We start from the raw sequence: 24,829 nt of genomic DNA on the forward strand, positions 1-24,829 counted from the left end.
GAAAAAGCTACTGACTCTCTGAAATATACAAGAAGTCATCAACAAATGATATACAGTATATTGACATATTTTAGCTTTTTTAAATAAGACAATAAATATTATATTTCTAGAGTTTTGAATCCTAAAACTCATCATAGCAACGTTGTTTACTTTGTAAGAGTGAACTTTGATGTTGTAATTAATAGAGGTAAACATTTTACAGATGTTTACCATGTTCCCTATCACTGATGAAAAGTCAGAGGGTCATCAAACTAATTTAGAAAAATATCCTGATGGGGAACATTTATGTCTGTCAAACATTTCAAAGCAACAGCTGTAGAGGAAAAGTAAGTCAGTAAGATAGATTCTTAGATGTCCATGAACTAAACCAACAAAGATTTTATGGAAAACCATGAAAAAGTTCTTGGGATATTTTAGCAAGGCTAACTTCAGCTTCTCATGCAGGACATATTTAAATGTTCACCTTTCTTCAGAAATATACAACACAAATAAATAAACATAATTCACAGTGTGAGTCAGCTGAAAAGCCTTTTTTATTATTACAGATTTTTTTACAGTGTTAGTGTAGTAGCAAGACATACAGTATTGGTACGATTAGTAACCATAGCACCAGAATCAATCATTCATTTCTTTTATACAGGCTACAAACATACATACTGCACGGTTTATATGATTCTTAAAAACATATCTTTGGATAAAGCCTGGCAAAAAAGCACACTCTTTTCAGTACCAATGCCCATTCAATATTTAGCACACTGTTTACAATTCAAGTATGAATATTAAAAATACACATATATCATAAGTTACACATCTTAACGGTTATTACAAAAAAAAGGACAAACAGGATTACATTTTTACAAAATTTATGGCACATAGTGCATCAAGTATTCTTTAACTTTCTGATACAGACCTCATAGAACAATTGACCATCACAAATATGAATGACGACCAAAGGTTTTCTAGCTGCTCATTGACTTATTTTTTATTTTATTCAGCCATTCTTTAAATCAAAAGAAGCTGCATTGTCTGAGAAGAACAAAACAAAAAAAAATCTGCACCTATATCCTCTAACTTTGGTTAAAGCTGAACACCAGAGCATGTTAGGTTGCTTGGTAGTTGTAGTAGTGGTCATGATGAAAGTCATTTAGGATGAGTTTAGTAGTACTCAGGAGCAGGTTTACTCATGCCGTGGTTTCTCTGGTACATCTGGCAGCTTTGCAGCTAGATTTTCAGCAACATTAATAAGAGGACCATAACATGCTTTATATGCAGATCCTAGGGCTGCTTAAGAGACAAAAGCCAGTGTTTTCCTTCTTAAGGTTGGAGGTAATTCCAGTAGTTCAAAAGCACCATTCACAAGATCCTCTTTTAAGGTTAGTGGTTATACACTACAAATAGTAGTAAGGTAATACCTTATGATTAGCAAAGCAGGCAGAGGGCATACAAACATCTGACCTCTGCACTGGTAGTAGTCACTGTGCCCTAAAAACAACATACCTACAGACATTACAGAATAAATATAGTCAAACATAAATATATTACAACACATATCTCAGTCGAGTATGGATGTTTTATGAGAGGTAGGGGTTGCAGGTACCTACAGTAGGCCCAATGGAGGGTGTGAGGTGAGACAACACACCTGATACTGTGCCACGGTGTAACAGATGAGAACTTTGTCTGTGTGACATGATTAAAAACAAACAAATGTAAAAAAAATCTGAAAACAAATTCATCCACAAAAAAACATGATACTTTACTTAAACACTAAGAAATATTTTAGCTACGTCCTCACAGCACTAGTGTTTCTCCTGTTTGTACGAGACAGTCATGGGTCAGGTTTTGGACTGCCTGTGCAGGTTGAGTAGTATTTTTAAGAACCTGACAGCAGATATGAGCAGACAGGATTAAAAGATATTAAACAATGAAAACGTAAGTGATCCGTTGTTGTTTAAAAAGCTCCTCATGTTTTACCTTTATCAGAAGGCAGGTCTTGAAGGACTGCAGTAGTTAGTTGCTAGTTTAATCATTCAATTACTTTGAGAACCAAAAAAATAGTTTGACATCTCAGCATATAGGCTACACTTGTCCTGTATGAGAGGATCAATACCAACTCCATGCCTTTGCTTATAATGTTTAGCTACCCAGCTAGCACACAGTTAGCCTGGCTTCCTTTACAGATTGGTATAAGGGGGAAACAGATAGACCGGCTCGGTGCAAAGGTTCAAAATATCCCGTCACTTCCTTTAATCTTATCTGTTTGAATAGCAAACTCAAGAGTAATGTCAAGACTCAATACAGGATGTAACTATGTTTTTTTCAAGAAACAGTGTGTGTTGTTCCTGTCTACACTTTGGTTTTAGTGTGGATTCCATAAACAGGATAAACCATGTTGATCTATAAACGGCAGGAGTACTAGCAGGATGATTTTGTTACCTTTAAGCAGAGCCAGGACTGCAGTTCCTCCCTGTTTTAAGTCGTTTTGCAAAGCCAGGCAAACCAGCTGCTGTTGTAAGCGTCGTATAAATAAAACATGTGACATATACGGGTGGTATCAGTGTCCTCCTCTCGCTCTTAAGAAGATTGAACAGAGTAAAAGCCAAAACGTGTAACACCAAGACGATCTGTGTTTAGGCAATTCAAAAAATACTGCTAGTATTATGGACTATCAGCCTAATGTCTGATACTGTAAAACAATGATACAACTATCTGCAACCTTCTTTTTAAAGTCTGTATGTATCAGAGATTTATGATCAGTTTAACATAAATGTGTATTCTTAAACTTTCAGTTGAACATCAAGTACAAGTTAGATAAGTTGTAACTAAATGTCTACAGTTAATCTGTAAATATTAATATCTGTGTGTGTACTTTGAAAGGTAACCTCTAAAAGCATTAGATCCTGGTGTTTCAGGTTTTTATGTTTGACTCTAAATAATGCTGAAACATATATTTGTGTTTGTCTTTTCTTTAAAACAGAGAATTGTCTATTCATTTTTGTCTTTCCAGTGTGTTTTTTTTTTTAAGTATTGTATCCCTTCGCTCAATGTTTAAAAATGCATAAGTATGTCAGAAAAGAAAGCATTTCAGGATCCAAAGCGCAGATGTGTTTGATATCATGCAACACTGTTGGCAAGCAGATATTGCTGGCTCTTCTTCAGGGTAAGTGATTTGGATGATGAACTGGACAGAGGCCCAGCAGCACTGCACAGTATGTAGGGTCTCGTATGTTTTAGCTGCCATTTGGGAAATGGGGATGTAACTGTAGGATGACTACTGTTAAAATCAGTCACTCACAGATGACGACAGTGTCCATGAAATCAATAATAACGCATATCCACTGGGCTTCTGTCTTCAGCATAGAGTTCATAGTTTGGTCTCTGCATGCATGGCCCTCAGTGGACTTGAAGGAGTAGGCCGTTGTGAGCCTGGGGAATGCACTTCCCACAGAAACCGCCACAGCGACCGTAGATTCTTGTTCCATCCTACGGACAAAGACAAATGTGAGGGAGGAAAGAGTGGGCAAAGGGCAGCTTTTTATGCAGAGAATGGAAGCTTCATATAAATGTCAGAAGAGATTCCTCACAAGTGAATCAGACAAAAGTATCATATGGAAAATCAGATGGTATTTCAGAAAAACAATCCAAGCATTCCAGTACCCAATGACCAAACATGAAGCACAATTATCTCGTTGTAAATTGACATCTCGCATAAAATAAATAATTCCTTAAGAGCCAAACAGCATCAGTCATACAAAGGTTACAGTGGCTTCTTACCTCTGATCTGTGGACTTTGACAGAAACATAGTTGCCCTGAGATGTCCACTTGGTGGCCTCAGACACTTTGAGGCCAGTGCCGATCAGATTAATGCTGAACTGGCCCTGAAAGACACACAAAGATGTAAAGACGGTTATTTTTCAGCTGTATTTGTACAACAAAGACTGAGCTTCTACATATTTGGAGCAAAGATCTGTTGCAATTACTGCAGAAGAAGAGGCTTCAACACATTTTTACTTGTAGTAAACACATGTAGGGGAGTAATAAATTAAATTCAGTTGTTTTTCAGGTAAAGGGCATATTCATCGAGACATGAATCATTTCTACCAGGCCAAAAAGCAGAGTGTTTCACCAACCTGTGGACATTTGGCTGCACTGTAACAATCCCCTGCTGTAGCAAAGGGCACAGGTCGGCCAAGAGGAGTCTGGGAAAACTGGAGATCTGTGACTGGTAAACAGCAAAGGTACAGATGTAGAGTCACAATGTGCAGATTATAAGACGTAGAGATGCAAATGATAAAGACAAATTGTTATAATTTCAGTCGAAGAAAAGACAGAAAAAATACAAGATAGAAAAATGAAAATCCTGAGATAAATTAGGCCATATGTCAAGTTAATATATTTGATTACCCATTAGCTACCATCACTTTCTAGCTGATATAAAACAATTAGCTTAGAAGTGGCTGGATTCTAAAGTTATCTTTTGAGTGGTTCATGGGATTGTAAAAGAGATGTTTTTTTGCTAACAATAATAGCCTAATGTTAGCAAGGCAGTAGATGAATGCTAATGTTAGCTATTCTCTGATAGAAGTAAATGAGTCATCAAATATGTTGTGTTTACAAAGTTAAATCTCTTAACTCTTTTCTATCATGTCTTATAACACTTTCAAAAGGTGATGTTAGCATTAAGCCACTTCTTAGCTAACGACAATATAAACTAGGCAGTTGCTGATTGCTTACATTAGCCGTTGCCTGAAGCTAGCTAAAAGGTTTTCAAAAACTGTTGTTTAAACTGAAAATATGGCTAAAGGTCCCTGTGTTTTATTTTCACTGTTCATTGTCTTTTACGTTTCTGATCAATCTGGAAGCCTTTTAATCTAAATAAAATAAAAAGACTGTCTTTCCTAAACCTAGTTTTCTTTGCTCTGGGAGCATAATGTCATTGAAAAATGGCCACCGTGTAAATATGGTCAGTGCAGAATTAATTAATTCAAGGTATTTTACTAATCTGGAACTGTACTCACAATGAAGCACAACTTTAAGACACCTCTTTGTACAATTTATCCCCTCTTATGTGGATGGTGTTAACAAAATCTGTTGATATTAGTGACTCATTCTGAACAGCGTTCCTTTGACTCTCCTGTTCTCTTCCATTTAACCTGCATTGTCACACATGACAGTCATGACCAGTCCCCTTTTCTCCTTTTCTTTATGTTTCATGCATTAAAATTATTATTAAGTTCACTAGATGTTTCCCTTCATCTTGAACTCATTATCCCTCCCCTTAGCCCTTTTTAAGCTGCCTGAAAGCAAACTGAGTAGCATGCAGAGGGATGGGAACATGTGCTGTCAGGACCCAGACCGGAGGAAGAGGATGGGAGGATGATGGTGTAGAGTCTAATCCTCACAGCACGTACACATGCACTGTAAACTAAGCCACGCTCTCTAATCAAAGGCATGCTTGGACACAACAGGGAAGGTGGAGCTGTGATGAACACAGGAATATGGCCTAAAGATGTGCGTGTCTCTAAGTTTGTACTGTCTCGCATGCTAGTTATGAGGGTTTGATACCAACATTTACTCATGCATTGCTTGTGTCTTCAGGTTTCTCCTGTGTTCTTGCCAAAGAAAAGAGATGTGAGACAACATCACATATTGTCTGTTTGACTTTCTGTGTGCACGCACGCATTCCTCTTTTCTCTCGCTCACGTGTTTCTGCTGAGGCCCGGTTTAAAGTCCACACCTAATGATGTGAACGCACAGCGCTGACAGGTCTTCAGGGGAGAGATTGTGTGGAACGCTGTAAATATTATATTTGGACTGCCTGGGCGATATTAAGCACATCAGGACGAGTCGTCTGAGGGTTAGAACAACACTGATGTGTGGTCTCTTTACAGTAGACAGTTGAAGGCAATCACAGGGTAATTACGCACTCATTATCCGCAGGGAGCTGAGGTCCAGGCGGACTTTGTGGAAGAGTGTGTATCCTGCTGCCGAGTAGTCATTCCTGCATTCGCAGTCTTGTCTCCTGCTGCCATTGTACGGACATTCAAAGGGATTCAGCAACCTTTACACGACAAAAAAAAGTAAGAGGGTTTATTTCAAACAAACATGTGATATAGATTTACACATTACATAATCCTATTCCAGCACATACACTGTGTCACATCTGTCATTGCTGCATCATACACACCTGTTCCCATAAACTTCGGAGTAGTTGTCTGTCTGCCCGCTGCGCAGGGTCACGTACTCCTTGGGGAAATCCGTCTGCATCTCAGCGCAGTATATCTGAGCCCCAACACAAAGAGACAACACATGAGAGCGTGCCGGGAAGCTGTAGGTTGAGTCATGATGTGTGCAGGAGCATTTCTGACAGCGCACACACACCTGTAGGATCCGTGACTTGACTTTGAGATAGTATTCCCCATCTATCTTCACACCCAGTCTCATCTGGACCTCTCGGCAGGAAGTGAACAACTGGCCTGGGAGATGAAATATGCAGGGAGGGACGTCAGGATTTGAATGCAACAGCAAAGAACTGGGAGTTTTTGACATTAAAGACTGCCACCACCTTTCAAAGATAGGCTGATCTACTTGTGCGGACCAGGCCATAAATCTGTCGTCAGCAAATGCTAAAAGATCTCTTGTCATTCTTAAAAGAAAGCTGTTGTGAACGTCTCATTATTTGTGTTGCCTCCCTTGTTCTGCGGTCGAGCTCATATCGTGCTGATTGGCTGATTAGCTGATTAGCATTAATACTCGGCTGTCACCCGAGCAGATCATTTTAATTTTGCCAGTGCCTGACTTGGCAGAAGTCAGGAATGAACAGCCCAATGCGCCAGCACTGAAACATCTGAAATGTGGGGGAGCGGATCAACAAACTTTGGCCCACTGCCGGGTTAAACAGCGCTTTCGAGTTCACAATGAAGCCTGCGTCGCCCCCAGGCGTTTTGACAGACTGTCCACATCGCAATTTGTAGAAAACTGCAGACTTGCTATTTATTGTTCTCACTCAGTAATCACTCCAAGAGGCTTTAAGCGGAGGTCGCTGTTCTGCCTAATGTGTTAAAACAAAGAAAAAAGTTCAGCTTCTACAAACACAATCAGATACGGTGTTGGTTGCCATATACAGCACAGTCAATTTAATACCACTGCTCTACACATTCCTGCTGGGCGGTAAGCACTACAGGGAAAAGTTGGACAAGGTGGCTGAATTGTTTTTATTATGTATTTAACAGCCAAGCAACCTCCGGGTATTAGAAAGAGAAGGAGGAAGAAAAAACAAGAGGAGAGGAGAGGAGAGGAGAGGAGAGAAGGATTTAACTCACATTCTCGTTCTTGACATGCAGCCTTTGACTCGGGTCTCTCTGGTGGACGGCAGTGTTTGGACGGTTGGCCTTTTGAGGTGACACACTCCACTCTCCGCTCCATCACTCCTGCGCCGCAGGTCTGCGAGCACTGTTACACACACAAACACAACACAAAAGGCACTTTTATCACACAGCTTCAAAACAATAAGCCTAACAAATAAGCTGCAGCCAGATCCAAATCCACAAATGAGATTTACCGGCAGAAAAAGTCATCACAATGTTTTGTGTAAACAACGATTAGCTAGAGAAGACTTCTTTGCTGCCTAATAAGCCTTTAGTTCACCTTGCTCCACGGGCCAACTTTCCAGTAGGTTGTGTGCGGGCAGTCCCTCAGGAGGCAGGGCCGGCTGCCAGCAGGGTGGGGCTGGGGGCAGTGGGTGCTGGCAGAGGAGGTCTGGACAGCGGTATAAGGGTGCAGAGCCTGAGAGAAGGGCATCACTGAGCAGGACATGATGCGCTGCTGATAGCCGATACCGCAGCTGGCAGAGCACTGAGCCACACACAGATACACATGCACAAACAATTACTAAGACTGGCATGAGTAAGTCTATGCACAGAGCAGTAATATCTAATCCAGTGGTGGATTTCTTCATCATTCTATAGTAAACAGAGATATATATTGTCTGACTTACTGTTGTGTACACTGTGTTACATGTGATGTACATAATAAACAGGCATGAATTTATCTCCTGAGAAACAATACATCTCCTATATGGCAATTCTCTAAGAGCTAGGAAGAAAAGCTCATTTTCCAGCTCCATAGAAACATGATTTTCAATACAGTCTGGTAAATTTTTTGTTTGCTTACATAGCCTAAAAATTGGAGTAACTTCTAAACCGAAGGTAAAGTAATTCTTAATAGTAAAATGTTTAATTTTCTATATAAATTCAATAAAATTTGATGGATGGATAAGACAAGAAATCTGAAGACAACAAAGGTAAAGTATGAGAATTTGTGACGGGCATTTGTTTAACTTTTTTTGTTGTTGTACAAGTGCTGCAGTAGAACATGTTTAAATCTGTATGACTTGTGTTTTATCCCACCTGGGACCATTCCCCTGTAATCCACATGTAGTGGCAGGGGGCTGCTTTGCACGGCTGGTGTAAAGCTGGCTGTGACGAAGGCTCGCAGTAATCATCCTGGACGGGTGTCACTCCTGGGCCTATGCACCCCACCTTCCTGCTCCTCATGCCTTCTCCACAGGTTGCATTACACTGTAGGGGAAAACACAACATGGGAGGAAATGAGGAGGAGTGAAGGAGAGTTGGCAGAGGGGGGGCAGTGTTGTACTTTGAGCAACAACATTATTGACTTCTCAGACTTCTGGACCCTCCTTGTCATGTAAAGGTTTACACAAGTAGAGAAATGCAGTGTTGTGTGTCAATGGCAACATTAGCTCTTAAGGAGGACAACCCCAAACATGTGCTGTGGTTAACATAAAAGATACAAGTTAAGCTGCTTTCCCTTCAGGCCCCGAAATAGTTTATAGGAGCTTTTAAATGTAATGACATGGAGCAGAATCTTAAAATTAATTTATGTTAAAAAACAAGAGCAGCTGTGTGTGGATTTTACGACGATCTCTTTGTGTTTCTCAAGAACAGAACGACTTGAAGACTGAGGCAAACTGTGGAAGAAACGAGGCTGTAAGTTCTCAACGAAACACAAGACAGGAATCTGAAACAGTGCAAACATTCCTGCAGCAGGAGGATACAGCAATGTGTCCCTACATGGTGCCCCTCTTTTATGCCTGGCTCTGGAGGACAAAGCACGGGACATTAAAGAAAGATGAGCAAAGAAAAAAAAAACTGTCTGCTAGCGTGACACAGAACAGAGATATTCAGCAGGACAAAAGGGGATGATGGCCATTAGAACTTTGAGGTTTGATATGATTTACCGACTGATGGTTATCACCAAAGCCCTCAAGACCGACGCATGAAACCAAGAGAACCTGCAGGTCTTCCTTTTAATGGTGCAGAGGAAGAGAGGAAGAGAGGAGATCTCAGCCAATAAAAACCTTAATAAGATGGTTTAACATCTGTTCATCTGTCTCACACTAAGAGACTGAGGGCAAGGAAAGAGATGGTTTTAAGAGAAGAGCAAAAAATAAAAAGAGTACTCACTTCCTCCCATTCGCCAGCAGCCCATGTGTAATATGTGCACTCTGCAGTTTGGCATGGCCGCACGATGGCGGGGCGGTTGTGAGCATCGCAGAGATCCTGTCGGACCCGTCCTGTGCCTTTCAGTCTACAGTAAATGTCCCGGTTCTGAACTCCAACTCCACAGGTGACAGAACACTAGTGGAAAAACAGATTAAAAACACACATCTGTTTAAGAAAAAAAGAAGTAAATAGGAACTCAATTGGTGGCATCAATATCACTTTTTGTGGAGCTCATAATGTCAAGTGTAGAGCCATGGATATGCTAAGGGAAGGAGCTGTCGGAAGTTTAAAAAAGTGATCTTATTGGTGGTGTTTAAAGGCAGGTTTGGTCATTTTCTCCAGATAAACCTTTTAAGATTTTGGTTGAAATTGTCTTTAGATCCTGACAGACATGAATAATTAATGTGCTCTACAAAAGGTAGAAAGAAAATCTGTCATCTGTATCAGTTGTAAGCCTGTAAAAACGTTGACCAATGTCTGCCACGAGGTACCAATTTGATGAACCAATCACGCCTCCCTGTCTCCCTGCTCGTTCTCTATCCCATGCATGCACGAGCCCACACTCAAAGCATGAGCTGAGCTCCGCTTTTGGACCGACGGCGCTCGTGCATGTAAGTGAGGGGCGTGGCTTTGGAGGGAGCACAGAGGGGAGGAGGTGGGTGCAGACGGAGCACTGAGGGAATGCTATTTTCAAAATCATGCTAGTTTTCGAAAAAATGACCAACCCTGCATTTTAAGAAGTTTATGAGTTGACATGACATACTCAACTAAAGAAAGTAAAAATATATACTTTTTTTAAAATAGACACAAAGGCACTGGTGAATTCGGGGGCAGTAGTGGCGTGGCTGTAGCTCAGTCTGTAGGGACTTGGTTTGGGAACCGGAGGGTCGCCGGGTCAAGACGTGGTGTGGACCGAAGTATGGAAGTTGGTCTAGTTGTTGGAGAGATGCCAAGTCACTTACAAATTACTACAGAGGAGCCCTTGAGCAAGGCACTAAACCCCCAACAGCTTTCTGTGACGCACTCCACGTGTATCAGCCCCACTTTCACATCCCTCCACTAATGCATGCCGAGAAGTCCTGTTTGTGCATGTGTGTATTTCAGGCCTATGTGTGTGAGTAGCATGTCTCTCAATAAGTGTTAACCGGAATTTCCCCTAGGGGACTAATAAACGATATAATATATTACCACAACAACAAAGATTCCCTTAAATTTGGAACTGACTCTGCAAATACATGGAACTCTAATACTGACGTCCAAAGAATTGTCTTGACTCAATAGACTAAAAACCCATCTTTATTGGGGTACATAGCTGGGAGGGAATGTGATGAATAATGTAGATGAAGTGTTATTCTATAAATTAATTCCAGTGGCTGACCACATTATTGCAAAAAGTACGATCCTCTGGTGCTACAAACCATTATACAAGACATGTATGCAAAGATGTTGACAGGACATCTTGAACTTCTAAAAAGTTTTAAGTATGACTCTGTGTTTTGGATTGAACGTTTAAGGCATTGGCTGGAGGGCTCAAAGACAAGTGACATGAATCTTTATTTGCACTTGGCTGCAGGACAATGGAAGCAAACCAAGAGAGCAAACTTTTTTTTGGCAAACTGTACAGTATGTGCTGGGTGATTGTGATAAACAGATGACAACTTAACATATCTAGTTTCTTCTTCATGTATCCATGTTGGGCTGACACATCTGGCAGAACATAACAAACATTTCTTCTTGTGAATCTGAATCTTTTTTTGTGATATGCAAAAACATAGTGGCAGAAAAAGAGCTATAAAGAAAGCAAGCGGATTCAGTAATGTTTGCTCAAATAGTAAAATCTCTGTTTGAGCAAACATGAGTTTATTACTTCTGAAAAATGTTCTTAATAAATGTAAAGGCACTGTGTTGCTTCTTTGTCTGACGTGTGTCTGAGGTCACACAGAGGTCTATCTGGAACATCTCTTTGATGTTCTTGGGGAAGCATACCTGCCTACTGAGGAAGCACTCTGTAAAGCTCGAACTGATCTTCCTGATTTCTCGCCGACTCTTCTACAAACCTCAAAGGACATTGCCAAGCCTCAGCGATTTCACACGGAGAGAAACTCTTTGCCTTATACAGCGAGACTCCCAGTTCCCTGAGAAACCTCCAGATGTGTTTGTGTTGTTGGTTTTTCTCGCTGAATGGAATGGACTTATCAGTGCAGTGAATGTGGAGGACAAAGTTTGGAAAGAGAACAAAAGGTAACAAAGGAAATCTGACCTTCAAATCAAGGTCGTGTCAGTGGGAAGACAGTGGGGATGTGATGGAAATTTGTTTAGTTAATTTATTATAATGTTGAATAAGAATTGGCAGATGTTAAAGGCTCAGTTCACCCAAATTACAACACATATTTTCTCCCTGATTTTAGTGACTTCAATCATGGATTTCAAGGAAGTTAAATGTTTTTGTTTTAGATTTCTCTATTGTCCATACTCACTGGATGCAAACTATTTTTTCTCTGTGTTGCTCACAGCAAAAACCTTTGCTTGGAACAATCTACCAAACACACTGATTTTTATTCTTGGAGCTACTTTTACTGAAAATAAAGAATGTATAAAACCTGTTGACGGACTGATCTGTGGATTATTCAGTGACACAGATGTTCCTGGTGAAATTTTGAGATATGAGAAAATTGATTAAACCTTGGAAAAACCCACCCTCTAACAATTATTTAAGATATGAACTGGCTCATAATCAGTCCACTCCCCCCACCCAGGACCTCCAACATGTTACCCATTGCCCCCCCACCCCCACCCCCCACCACCACCCCCAAGCCAGAGGTGAGCGAGAGGGCCGGGTAGCTGTGGAATTACTCAAACAGAGGGTGCTGAGGTTTCTAAGTTGTCACATGCATGGATATTAAGATATAAAACATGTCTTTCTGCTCTGGTTGAGGATTTCATGGTTGCTGGTGGTATGTGGAGGAAGATGATTGGTTCCAGACACCAGGGACAGAGAGAGAGAGAGAGAGAGAGAGAGAGAGAGAGAGAGGGAGTGAGGAAGAGAAGGAGAGGGAGGAGGGCACCACTTGAAGGTTGGGGAGTGGGAATTGAGGGAGGTGGATGTAGGTCTTCATAGATGTTTTAGGATTTAACAGTTATTGATGCAAAAGGGACGTTTATGAAACAGGATAAAAATATATTAATGTCCGTGTTGAGTTCACAGATTTTTCAGGTTTTACTGATACCAAATGTAAGCTCTTTGTGTTCATGGGTTTTTTTGAACATCCATCTTCTTGCTTGTTCCTCTGGGTAATCAGTCACAGCATGACAAAGAGCATGGCAGAGCATTCCTCCTTTCATTCTGCTCCCCGACGTCTGATAAATTCAGTTTTGAACATTTTCCGCCCTGTGGGAGCTCAACATGACTCAGAGCCAAAGCTGTGTAGCATCTATATGCATGTCCTCTTGGTAGCAGGTATCAGGGCTGTGTGGTCGGCTCCAACATGACTGTGACCTAACCCCCTCCCCTGGTGACTCCTCTATGTTCGCCCTTTGCCCTGCCAGTGTCTGACTGTACTAGTGTACGATGTGATCCAGGATTGATGTCATTTTAGAATCATTCTTTCATCTGTATGGGGGGGGAGGGCCGCGCTCGGATGAAGCAGCTGCACTTCTGGACCTTCGTGTTGTCTGTGTTTATACTTGTGTGTGTAATGCAGCCAACAAAGCTCTTACAACATGTTGATCCATGTTTATTTCGGTGTTCTTGCTTAAAGAAAGCTTCAAAAGGAAAAGTCTTGCAGCATGAACTCGTACTTGAGATTGCACAACACAACTATTTACACACTTTGTCTGAAAACCTGACATCTAAATGTCAAGTGCACCACATAAACAGTGTTTCAGATCCAGGCCGGGGTTTTTTGGTTCACACTTGAGGAAACCACACATTACTCTAGAACAAGAATAAACTGAGCAGTGATTGGACAGGTGCTCTGTGTGTACATATCCTACATCTGCAGCCTGTGGGAAGCCTTTGGCTGTGTTTGTGCTTGTGTCTCAGCTGCTAGCAGCAGTTTCAGTTACCAAAGTCCTCAAGAGACTGTTCTGTAAAGATGGCAAAAACAGGGGGGGGAACATACCTCACTCCACTTGTTAGCCTTCCAACTGGGGCATCCCCGCGCCCGGCATGCCTTCTGTGTCCGCGGCCGGGGCAGATGACTGCAGTGCTCGTCCTCTATTTTGGTTTGGTTCTGATAAACGCAGTGTATCTCCCGCTGCTTGGTCCCTCGGCCACAACTCACTGAACACTGGAGAGGGGAGAGGAGGGGGGGAGGGGATGGGAGAATGAGAGAAATATTAGCAAAGTTCTGTTGACGACGGAAGTTCTTGATTTAAAGAAGGTGATCATGCTCATGGCAACAAAATGATTTTAGTTACATTGTAAAGACATTAAATCCTCCATTTCCCGTATCCATTTTTTTTAATCAGCTCAATTCGCTGGCTTTGAGGCACAGCTGCAGAATCTAAAATTTAAACCTTTCAGAAGCCCTGACATTTCTAGGTTCTTCCAGAGAAAGTGGACACAAAGAAGGACATCCACAGAGTCACGGACGTAAACATTGGTTTGGAACTGAATGTTTTCTCCCTGTACTGCATATCTTCTATTTAGATCTCAGCGAAGGTTCACTCGGTGCACCCAGCAGCTTCCTTGTTGCATTTTATGGCCAAGTGAACCCACTGCAAACACATTTAACCAAACAACTTAAATGGATTTGGCCAAAACCTTTTAGTCAAACACTCACACGCTGATGGAATGCAGCCGGCTATTTAACCTGTAAACAGAGGAATTACTTTAAGAGCTGCCGTGGACAGGCAGAGGCCGGGGGAGAAGGAAGAAAAGACGCCGGGCGAAACATTGATGCATGCGCACGGCGAGACGATCATCTGGTATGAATAACTAAATTAGAAATAAGTCAGTAGAAGCTAGAGAGATGACGAATACTAGGAAAGAGAAGAAAAAAAAACATGATGAATAAAAAAACCAAACCCCCCTGATGAAAGCTCTGAAAAAGAGATAGGAGATGAAAATATTCTGGAGTCTTCGGCCCCCATGAGGCCAGACAGCAATTAGCGTGCCCGCTATTTCTGCTTGACGAGTGAGCGCCCCCATACAAAGCTGCTCTAAAAATGGGGTGCTGGAATCGAATACACAAGACGAGGAGAGATACATTTTTTCTTAGCGTATTTTCCAGTCCAGATAATAAACATAATATTGCATTGTCCTCTAATTATGATGCCAGAAATGTTGCATAACGGCAAACACATGGTTTGTTTTCTGAGTGCTCATGGTAGAGATCATTCTACACATGATGGACCATGGACAAAATTAACCTAAATTTGCAAATATCTAGGGCAGTTTTCATTTTTTTCTCAAGTTTCTTTGAGCTCAAAAGATTTTTTTTACCAGTTTACAATTTTTTTACTGATCATTGATTGAGTTTCCATTTGAACCCTTCTAACAGAGCCACCTCCTGCCTTTTCTTTTCAAAGTGTGGTGCAGACTGTGCTTGACACTGCACACACATGCATCAGACACATTGTAATTATTGAGGCATTTTAAACACAGGGCTGGCTCAGCTGACGGAGAACATCAAAGCCGAGGCTGGAGCTGAGTGACTGGTCCCGAGCACTGCAGATTCACATACCCGCTGCACACTCACTCAAAAATGATAACAGAACTGCCTCTACCTCAGACGAGAGCAGAGGCAAGCAAACATGTTGGAAGAAGAAGAAGAAGAAGGGGGGGGGGGGAGTGATGAGGCAGAGGGATAGCCCCTCCTTACTGCTGTAAAAGCAGGAGGAAGAAAAAAAAAAAGAAACAGGAGGAAAAAAAAAAGAGAGGAAGAAAGGAAATCGCAGCCATACGGGCTGTGCTCCCCCAGCTGAACTGTATCTGCATTTTAACGGTGGGAAGAAGAGACGCTATATGGCGAGGTGCTCCTCCCTCCACCCTGCCAACCTCATCTGTCAGCCATTAGTTAATCAGGGCTGGTAATGCAGAGCGCACAGAGAGCTGGCACCGCTCGTGGGACCAGAGGACAGCTTCACCTCTGAGAGCAAAGAGAGGGCAAGGACTCAGGGACCTCTGCGGCACCGGGCTACAGCTGGGTGGCTTCACTCACCAGCACCCACTCAGGTAAGACTCCTCATCTTATCTCTTGTTTTCAGCAGCTAAACGTGTGACAAGTTAGCGTTGAGCTGCCTTATTCTTAAAAAAAAAAAAGAGAGGTGCTTGTGTTTAGAGAACTTTCATATGCATGTTGGCTTGTTCTTTGAAAGTTGAAGCTTGATATATGAGAGCGTACTTATGTTATGAGAGAATTACATGTACTTTTTTTTTCTAACTTCGACATGACATATTCAGTTCAGACAGGTTGTGTTGGCACCCCTGATGCTATGCTAATGTGTTGCGGAGCTGTGAGCGTTTTAGATTAATGGGAAACTCTCGGGGTGTCTTTAACATGCAGGGGGAGAACAAGTCCTTGAGTAAAAAAAAAAAAAAAGAAAAAAGATCAATGGGTCACATGGGAAATGAAACACCCTTGAGACAGGTTTGCCCTCCCACGTTGTCCCAGCAATTAATTACACATGATTAGGTTGGCTAAATCTAGCATAATCCAGCAAGGTTCTTGTAGGCATAATGTGGATTACTTTAAAAAAAAAAGGAATGACAGAACCGCTTTGGATTTGGCACAAAGTTGAAAATCAGCCAAGTAAAACAGCTTCTTTTTTTTCCCCCGAAACAAGCTGAACTGAATTTCGACACCAAAAGGCATAATTGATATTTAAAGCCAGACATAATGAACACCCTGCTTTTAATTTCTCGCTGCTAAGTGGCTCCAAAGTGGGATTTTAGATTTGAAAGAGTATCACGGCTCTGGAACAAATCACATAATTGAGTGCTAAACCAGACCCAGCTCACGTATGCCTTTGTTGTGTGCTAAAACCATAAAAAATAGGAAAGAGTTTTGAATACAGAGGACTGATGTTGAATAAATTGAAAGAATATAACTTTCTTCCAGCAAAGAACCATCATGGGGTTTTTTTTTTTTCCAGTATTAACGTCTTTGTCTAGGATTGGACTGGCTGTAACTTCAACATGACCCCACCCACCGCTTTGCCCGTGAACAGGTGAGCCAATAGGACACGTGGAAACTTTTAGACATCTAAGAGAATCTCAACTAGCATTTTAAGATCTGTCACTCGGCCAAAATGGCAATCAAAGCAGCTCGTACAGCACAGAACCTCACAGAGAGAAGGTAAATTCCACAAAACCAACACTTTGGCTCAGATCAGATCTGCTTTGTGTTGAATGTGTTTTATCACTGATCACTTTAACCCTCGAGCAGTGTATGGAAACACTCATTACTGTAAGAACTATAATTATGCTATAAAAGTCTTTTTGGTTGGGGATAACATCAGAACTGAGTGTTGTTGTGAAAACAACAGTTTATTTTGGGAGCTTGGCCATCAAAAACCTTATTAACATCATAATTAAGTTTTGACAAACGTCATATTTTGCAAGATCAGTGATGAAGACATTGTTTGCTTAACATTTACGTCTAACATGATGGTTTATTTCATTTCAGCCTTCTTAATTAAAATTATGCTTTTTTGCAAAATATTGAAAATAAATCTGCAATTAGGATTTAGCAAAGTTTGTAATACACCATATAGGTTTAGAAAAGAGGATGCATTGTGAAGTACGAATCAAAGGCTTCTAAGAGGCAAGTTAAGACCCCAAATCAGACAGTTTTGGTGTGTTTTTTTTTCACACTTCGTGGATCTAACTGAGGCCATATCTTAAAATGTGAGAGCCAAGGTCGAATTCCGATCACATTGCAGCACGTTTGCAATGCAAGACGTTGGTAATACCAAGCATATGGTAACTGTAGCTACATGGACTCTTCAAAGGAGCTCAGTGCTGACCCGGAGCAAGAACAAACTTGCATGAGTGTGAAGGGAGTGTAGAATTATACCCTGGGCTGCATGTTGTCAAGGCTGAGAGATACATAGCCAAAAGATAGCTGCTCTTTATGTTTAACAATGCTTGTGCAAAATCAGCTTTTTTTTTTTTATCTAGGGATCAAACCCAGCAAAGGAGAAGGAGTAATATTTGGGAACAGAGTGCACTGTTTGATAGCTTTATTTCTTTTTTCATAGCGTCATCATCAGTATCACAATGTTCTCTGGATCATAGATTAAACTGCAAATCAGAGAAAAAAGGAGACATGAGGGAGGAGGGTGAAGGGTCTTGTAACATTCAGGCTGCTTTCTCTGTTCATAGGCTTGTTTTGCAGGGAGGATTCAAAGACAGAAGTCAAAACAACACATGTTGTCAACATGGGAGCAGCTGGTAAGAGCGGCGTCATGGGGCAGAGGAATGTCAAGAGTCATAGATCTTTTATCCATCAGGCTGCAATAACCACCCAGAAAGCACACTCAGAAGCAGTGTGAAAACTGTTTTTATATTTCAGACTCATCTAATGATCAACTTAACCAGCTAACTTTATCCTTAAACTCTAAACAAAAGAACAAATTCAATGAAACATTATGCAAGTATGTAAGTGTAGTTTTAACAGTGAAGTGATGCATTTCAGATGTGACAAGTTGGTTTTTCAATTTTATTCTCTGCAGGATGGGACTGATTGTAATATATGGAAATAATTTCCTGTCTCTGTCACTTCAGTGCCTGACAGTCAGTCAGCTGCAGGAGCTGCAGCCCCTCTTCTGATTGGCTAAAACTAAACAGCATATTCTGCACTCCATGCCAAAGTTTGACTTTGCCATCTTTAAAGCGGTAAATAAACACTCAGTTGAGTAGGCATATACAGTTTCTCCAACATGATTTCCTTTTCAAGTCAACTGCACTCAGTAAAGATACACCAAGCGACCATAAGTCAAAACCAAATGACAAAACAGCCAGGTTTTTTTTTTTCCGACTGTGTAAACATTCCACTGAGAGCTTTTTCCGTGACTGTGTTCTACTGAAACCTGCAGCTCTGCTCACATCAGTACGCTGCTGCAGGTGAGGAAGATGAGGAACACGACAGAAAAGAAGGGGAAAAAAAGCAAATTCTAAATGACAGGTCTTGAAAAATACAAACAGCAGCAGAGCCGTAACGTTATAAAGTATTGACCTTTGACAGAGGACATTTAAACCTGACTTCCTCTTCCTGCTAAACGTTAAACAGCTGCTTTTCTAATCTGTCAAAGTAAACAGCTTGTCCCAGCTTGCATATGGGGGGAATATGGAAAAGCTCAAGAGAGTGGAAGATCATGACCTCGCATTTATTTTTACAGAAAACAAAAGCATAGAAATGGTAACCAAACAATGTAAGTATAATGATAAATTATTTTTTAATGGGAAAGAAGGAAACAGAGGAAAATCTAAAATTATATCCACAGGCAGAGGACTATTTGTAATATAAAATGTTTAAGTGTAAATATCAGACTTTTTCAAAATGGTAATGCGTTTCAAATCTTACTTTGCATTTTGAGAAACTTAATAGATAAAAAAATATTCTATTATATTGGAAAAAACTGAAGCACAGCAATGACTCTGAGGCTGTCTAAGACGCCCATCACAAAGACAAGTTGTGGATTTAAAAAAGACTTTACAAACAGGGCGGATTCTTCTGTAGGCCTACAGAGTTCACAATGGTGGACACTAGAACAAGAAAAGATTCTGTCTTTAACATTCCCCCTCTCTGACACTTAGAGGAGTCCTAAATGCATGATGCACTGTTTAGTAATGTAATGCAAAATACAGCATTATTATGTCATTTTAATGAATGACAATGAAAATTGGATAGAAAGCTTCACTCAATACTAAGAATAGAAAAATACAAGAAAAGTTACTACTGAAGACAAAACCCCAACACAAAATGTCTTCCTAAAACACCTTTTTAAGAAAACTGCATTTAAAATAATCCTTAATATTTAGAGCTTCAGTTTCTCAAATAGGAGGATTTGCTGGTTTTCTTTGTCTTACTTCTTTGGGATTTAAACTCATGGCAGAAAAAAACCCCAGAATCTTACATCGGACTTTGGAGAAAGTAAAAGGTTTCTTTGTTGGATTTTTAGAATGTTTAAATAGTGCAACTGACATCCTTGAAGTTCCGGACATTTGCGGACCAGTTGCCCCGCTAACATGATCCAAAGAATCAGGTCTGATAGGTAGTAGCTAATTAGCAGTTTAACAGCACAGGTACTCAAATAGTACAAAACAAGTAGAGCTAAATGTCTTAAGCAGTGTAGCAAATACATTACACACTAGAGCTTAAAAGATGGACTGTTGATTCCCTGATTCTTAAACACCCAATCTATCACTGTCTAACCCTCAAGAGGGGAAAAAGGTTTTTGACTTGGATGTCATGTCCCCACAAACTCCTTTTCACTCCATCACCTCGATAGCATCGACAGGCCCAAACAGGCACCGGCCCCATCCAGTCTGAAGTGGTCGCCTCATGTGAGGAAAAAAAAAATACTCCAAGAGGCTTAAAACCACTTTGTAATACTTGACCGACAAGCTGAGGAAAAGCAGGCCGTCTTTACCTGAGTCAAAGCGAGGACATGTTCACTATCATTTGATGAAACCAACCTAAATGCTTCCAGACTTTCACGCCCTGTCTCCTCTTATTTCATCTCCCTGCATCTGCAAGCAACTCAGAACACAAAATAACATGTAGCCTAATGACACGGGCTCCTCTTTCTTCCAATGCCCTGCATAGAAAATTCAATTTAGTTTGGCGTCCATGTCTTGAAATGGCCTAATGAACTCTTGATTTATCCAATTGGCCTCAATCTTGGTTAGCGTAAAGACCTAGAGATGAACATTTTGTCAGCTCTTGTACAATCCTAAATAAAATGTCCTCTAAATTGTGTGACAAATGAAGTTCTGTTCTGAGGGGCTAAGTATAGTTTAACAGTCATTAAACTTGGATCGTGTATCCCAATTGGGGGGATTAGGACTTCAATATGGAGTTTAGATTTTGGCAAAGCTAACTGGCCTCAAGGCGCCCCCTACAAAAAACAAAACAAACATAATGTCCCAGTTTATTTAACCATGATTTACAGAGTTAAATCCCCAAATGTATCATATTAAGCCTAACAGAAAAGCCTCCTCGACCAAACAAGAAGTATGGGGTTATGAATTCTTTTGAGAGGATCATTGTAGTTTTAGCCATGAACAGTGGTCATACTTTAACAAAACTTCATCTACAGTGTTTTAAGTCCATATAAAACTTGATTTACTTGGAGAAAAACTACTTTAACTACTTCCTAAGGTGCAATTATTTCATTAGTATGTTTATGTAAGTGCTGACATAGACAACCTATATTAGAATGTGCAGAGTGCTGAACTTATTTTCCTGCCAGCCAACAACTTGACCCAAAAGAGACTCCCATTCTCCCAAATATAGTAAATCTTCATATAACATCTCACACCATCTGGTTTTCTGCTTTCCAAGTCTTAATGGTTTGCTAAAATCTGCGGCCCACAGCGCTTGACTTTTAACCAGCAAATCATCAACTCAATTTTGCTTTGCTTGCTTTTTTTCCTCAAAGGCCAGAATGAAACATTATCTCACGACTCAGATTAAGATTAGAACCATTCCTTGAAAGGACCAACAGGGGGGGAGAAGAACCTTCCAGCGCTCGGTTCAATTGCTAACACTCCACTGGCATATGGGCAGGATCACGAAACACAAGCCCAATGATGTCACGACCGAGTGACCCCAGGGTGACAGGTTTGGAGAATGTTCGTGCCCACTGCCCTCAGGCCAGTGTCAAGTATGTCAATGTTGTGCATGTGGATTTCATTTCAAGCAGCATGATTAGTTCACAGACACTCGACTGTGATCCCCCTCCATGGGAAAGCCGCTCTGGACAGGAAACGGTATGTTTTTGTTAGCAACAAACAGGCATAAATTACTCAAATGGTGCCCTGGTTGCTAATTCATCACACACAGCCTTATTATTTCTGCTTTTTCACATTTGACATCAACATTGCTTTTAAGGAAATCACCTTTAGGTAATGATATTTACATTCCTGATAGTGTGTGTTGAACTCTGTGCCTGCAATGCTTCATTTGTGCAATAAATCTGATAATTGTTGCGTGTCTTCTCTTTTTTTTTTACCAATGACAAATGTGTTCTGATGAGCTGTGTTTGAAAAAATGAATATAGCCTTTTGAATTCTTCAGTTACAAATTCTTAAAATGTCACTGCAAGATCAGAGAAGAAATAAAGGTCCAAGGAGGAAAACAGAGGTAGGTTAATAGAAAGAGAGAAATCAAACCAATCATTATCTAAATGGGTAAAACCACTTTCAAACATATGTGTCCATATGTAACTGACAACAACCAGACGGTTGTCGGTAGTATGATATAGCTAACAAATCCATCGCCATGAATAAGTGTTGAGGTTTATTTCATGTAGCCCACGACTGACAAAGATATAACAAAGAAAGGGGAAGTGATCTGATAAAATGTCTCAGAAGTAACTGTATTAGTGGAGTAAATAATGTGTTATTTCAACTAACTATGGGATAATTCTGTAAAATTCTAGACTTACTTAGAGATATAGTTTTGAATATAAAATATATAAAGACAACACATAAATTTCATTAATGGGCTGCTGCTGCTTCAAACTGATGGCATTGGCTTTTTATTTATTAAGTGAAGACACGCTTTCTGGGAATTCTACCAACAGAAGAGGCCACTACATGCGGTAAGACAATCTCTGCAGCAATGGGAAATATTTGAACAGTGTTATGTAAAACAAAAACCTCAGACAGACTTGAACTCGGCCTGGATCTAACAGAGCATCCAGCTCCTTAAGAATCGTCATAGCAATGAAATAGTGTTTAATCTTTGGTTCTATGACGTGATTATGGATATCAAAAACCGTGATGGGACGGGAACTTATGATGGGAGTGACGAGTGTAAGAGTAATATCATAACAGATTAAAGCCTCTGATCTAGGTTGATAGATTTGGATCACGACTGGATGACGCTCAAGCGCGTACACCGTTGTTCATTTCTAGATATATTGTAGGCGCCATAGCATTAAGCTAATTCAAGGTTTCTTTTTGTACTATCAAGCGATATGGCCAATAATGAGTCAACAGAATGGAATATCGTTAACGTTAACCTCTACATTATTTGATAGTCTGGCCTGTGCTTTTCTTTAAAGTAGGAAAGCAGGACTGTATGAAACGCGTTATAAAAAACAGAAGTTTTCTGCAAATATTATCCTTCCAGGGCCTGGTTTTGGATCTCCTCAACTAAACAACCCTTGCCAGCATGAATTAATACGAATTATTGTTGTAGTAAAAGTAATGCTCAGGCTGTCTCCTGCCAAACACTTTACAGAGAGCTCTATTAATGCAATGGTAAACAGATGTGCCACCCAGCTCTCCAGTTTGATTTGGACTGTGGATGTTTTCTCCAGGGAGATAACGGAATAAAACATTTTTTTTTTTAAACTGCCTGCAGTGTTTTTAATCTGCACTCTGTTGAGGTGTGCGAGAAATACAGATAGTATATACTCTAGAAGGTGAATTTAAGCATGCACCTAAATAGTTAATGACTTTAAGAACTACTGAAAAAGGCAGTTTAACAGAGTCAATTGAGGGTCAAATACCTAAATACCACATAATGACCTGTGTCAAGTCTTTTCTGTGAGTTGTTTGCAGTTACTCCCTCTGCACACTATGTACTGCATAAATAAACTGCATATGGGTTTCATAAATGTACTATTGAGGTGCTGTACTTGAAATAAATTCTGTGTCAAAACCAAAACTGCTCCCCTGTATATGCAATAAACAATGTATTCCAAGTGTCACTATTTTACAGTGTAATGTGTCCTTTATCGTTTTCCTTTCGTGTCAGGCTGTTCAATAGAGGAACCTTTTTGTAGGATTTATATGTATTTATAACTTAAGATAAATCAAGCCCTTCCTTTCCAGTACAAACCAGGTGCTAATGTTGTTAAAGGTAACGTCTGTTTGTCGGTAAAATACTGCACTGAGAAACAACACAAATGTCACAGTTATTTGTCTTTAATAATATTTACAATGGGGAAAAAAATGCTAATTCAACACATTTATATATTTTTTTGCATATGGATGAAATAAATAGCAAAAAGAACAACAACGAACCAACATATGCAAAATAAAGTAGAGTTGCTCCCTTGAGTTTGGCAACTTTGCACCACTGGATTTTAAAAAAAATATGGAGGAGTGGCAATAAAACTGTCATGGCTGAGGAGTCGTGTTGCAGTGGAAGTCTTGGTTGAGAATGACAATCAGCAAAAAGAGCAAAGAAACAAAGAAGGAAACTGCAGACTGCCTCACTCAGAGGAACCCCGACATAAATAAAGACCCAACTACAACACTTCACCTGACATATGTGTCATCATCACTTGATGTTGCCTTAACCCAAATATAAATCAGCCTGTTGCTTACATTTCACATTTTAAACTGGTTACAAATTGGTTGCAGGAGCCAGACGTTTGCAAAGCTGCAAAGTGTGAGAGGAGTGCCTGACTCGACACATACTCAGACTGTATATGGAAAAACGAATGTGGATCCAGCACTGAGGGAGAGCTCTTATTTCTGTAGATATATCACTGAGTTGTAAAATAGTTTTCAAACTATGTACTAACCTAAGAGAGTATCTCGATGAATACTCGTATAAACCGCAGTATTTCCATGTCCCCTCTTCATGTAAAGACTATAGTTCTTTTACACACCTTCAGTTTGGGTGTTAGGCCTATTTTCACCTGTAACCACGCCTTTCTGTGATGTCACCGTTTACTGACATCCTGTGTACACATTTACATCACTGCAGCAAGGTGGCCTTCAAATCCGCAAAATCAACAATTTTAGCGAATGTTAACAACCCTTTGTAGGCAGATGTGTCTAAAAGAGTCAGATGAATATGAAGCTGTAACCTGTCTATAATTTACAGTTTCTACCTGCATGTCTATGCCAACAGCTTAATGTTTTAAAGGTCACATATTATCCCCCTTTTTCAACCAGTTTAAATGAGTCTCAGAGCTCCCCAAAACATGTCTCTGAAGTTCCTTGTTATAAATACACTGATCCTGTATTTTTTATCATGCCTATAAACCCCTCTATTTCCCTGCTCAGAACAGGTTGTTTCTGTGTCTGTAGCTTTAAATGCAAATAAGCTGTGTTTGACCACGCCCCTCTCGAAGGGTGGATGGTTTGGGCTTTCTTGCACAATGCCATATTGTT

General features: G+C 40.4%; 1 protein-coding gene and 1 long non-coding RNA gene across 3 annotated transcripts in view; one reads left to right on the forward strand and one right to left on the reverse strand.

Moving 5' to 3' along the window:
• Nucleotides 1-502: 502 nt before the first annotated feature.
• The window catches only part of LOC132972748 (A disintegrin and metalloproteinase with thrombospondin motifs 20), an 85,685-nt gene continuing 61,358 nt past the window's right edge, over nt 503-24,829 (reverse strand). Inside the window, exons 29-39 of the mRNA XM_061035808.1 lie at nt 13,644-13,811; nt 9,484-9,657; nt 8,407-8,577; nt 7,646-7,852; nt 7,321-7,450; nt 6,380-6,474; nt 6,186-6,280; nt 5,926-6,059; nt 4,129-4,220; nt 3,772-3,876; nt 503-3,480 (exon numbers count right to left, since the gene is read on the reverse strand). Coding sequence (XP_060891791.1) covers nt 3,391-3,480; nt 3,772-3,876; nt 4,129-4,220; nt 5,926-6,059; nt 6,186-6,280; nt 6,380-6,474; nt 7,321-7,450; nt 7,646-7,852; nt 8,407-8,577; nt 9,484-9,657; nt 13,644-13,811 — 1,461 coding nt within the window. The 3' untranslated portion in view covers nt 503-3,390. The remainder of the gene's footprint in view (nt 3,481-3,771; nt 3,877-4,128; nt 4,221-5,925; nt 6,060-6,185; nt 6,281-6,379; nt 6,475-7,320; nt 7,451-7,645; nt 7,853-8,406; nt 8,578-9,483; nt 9,658-13,643; nt 13,812-24,829) is intronic.
• Nucleotides 13,952-21,681, forward strand: LOC132972749 (uncharacterized). Of its 2 annotated transcripts, XR_009672940.1 has the most exons (3): nt 15,007-15,700; nt 16,621-16,695; nt 17,852-21,681. It is a non-coding gene; the product is annotated as an uncharacterized LOC132972749 (long non-coding RNA). The 2 variants fall into 2 exon arrangements; XR_009672939.1 differs by having other exon boundaries at nt 13,952-15,700; nt 16,621-21,681.

Source organism: Labrus mixtus, chromosome 4, assembly GCF_963584025.1.
Source record: "Labrus mixtus chromosome 4, fLabMix1.1, whole genome shotgun sequence".
In the NCBI taxonomy this organism is placed as follows: domain Eukaryota; kingdom Metazoa; phylum Chordata; class Actinopteri; order Labriformes; family Labridae; genus Labrus; species Labrus mixtus.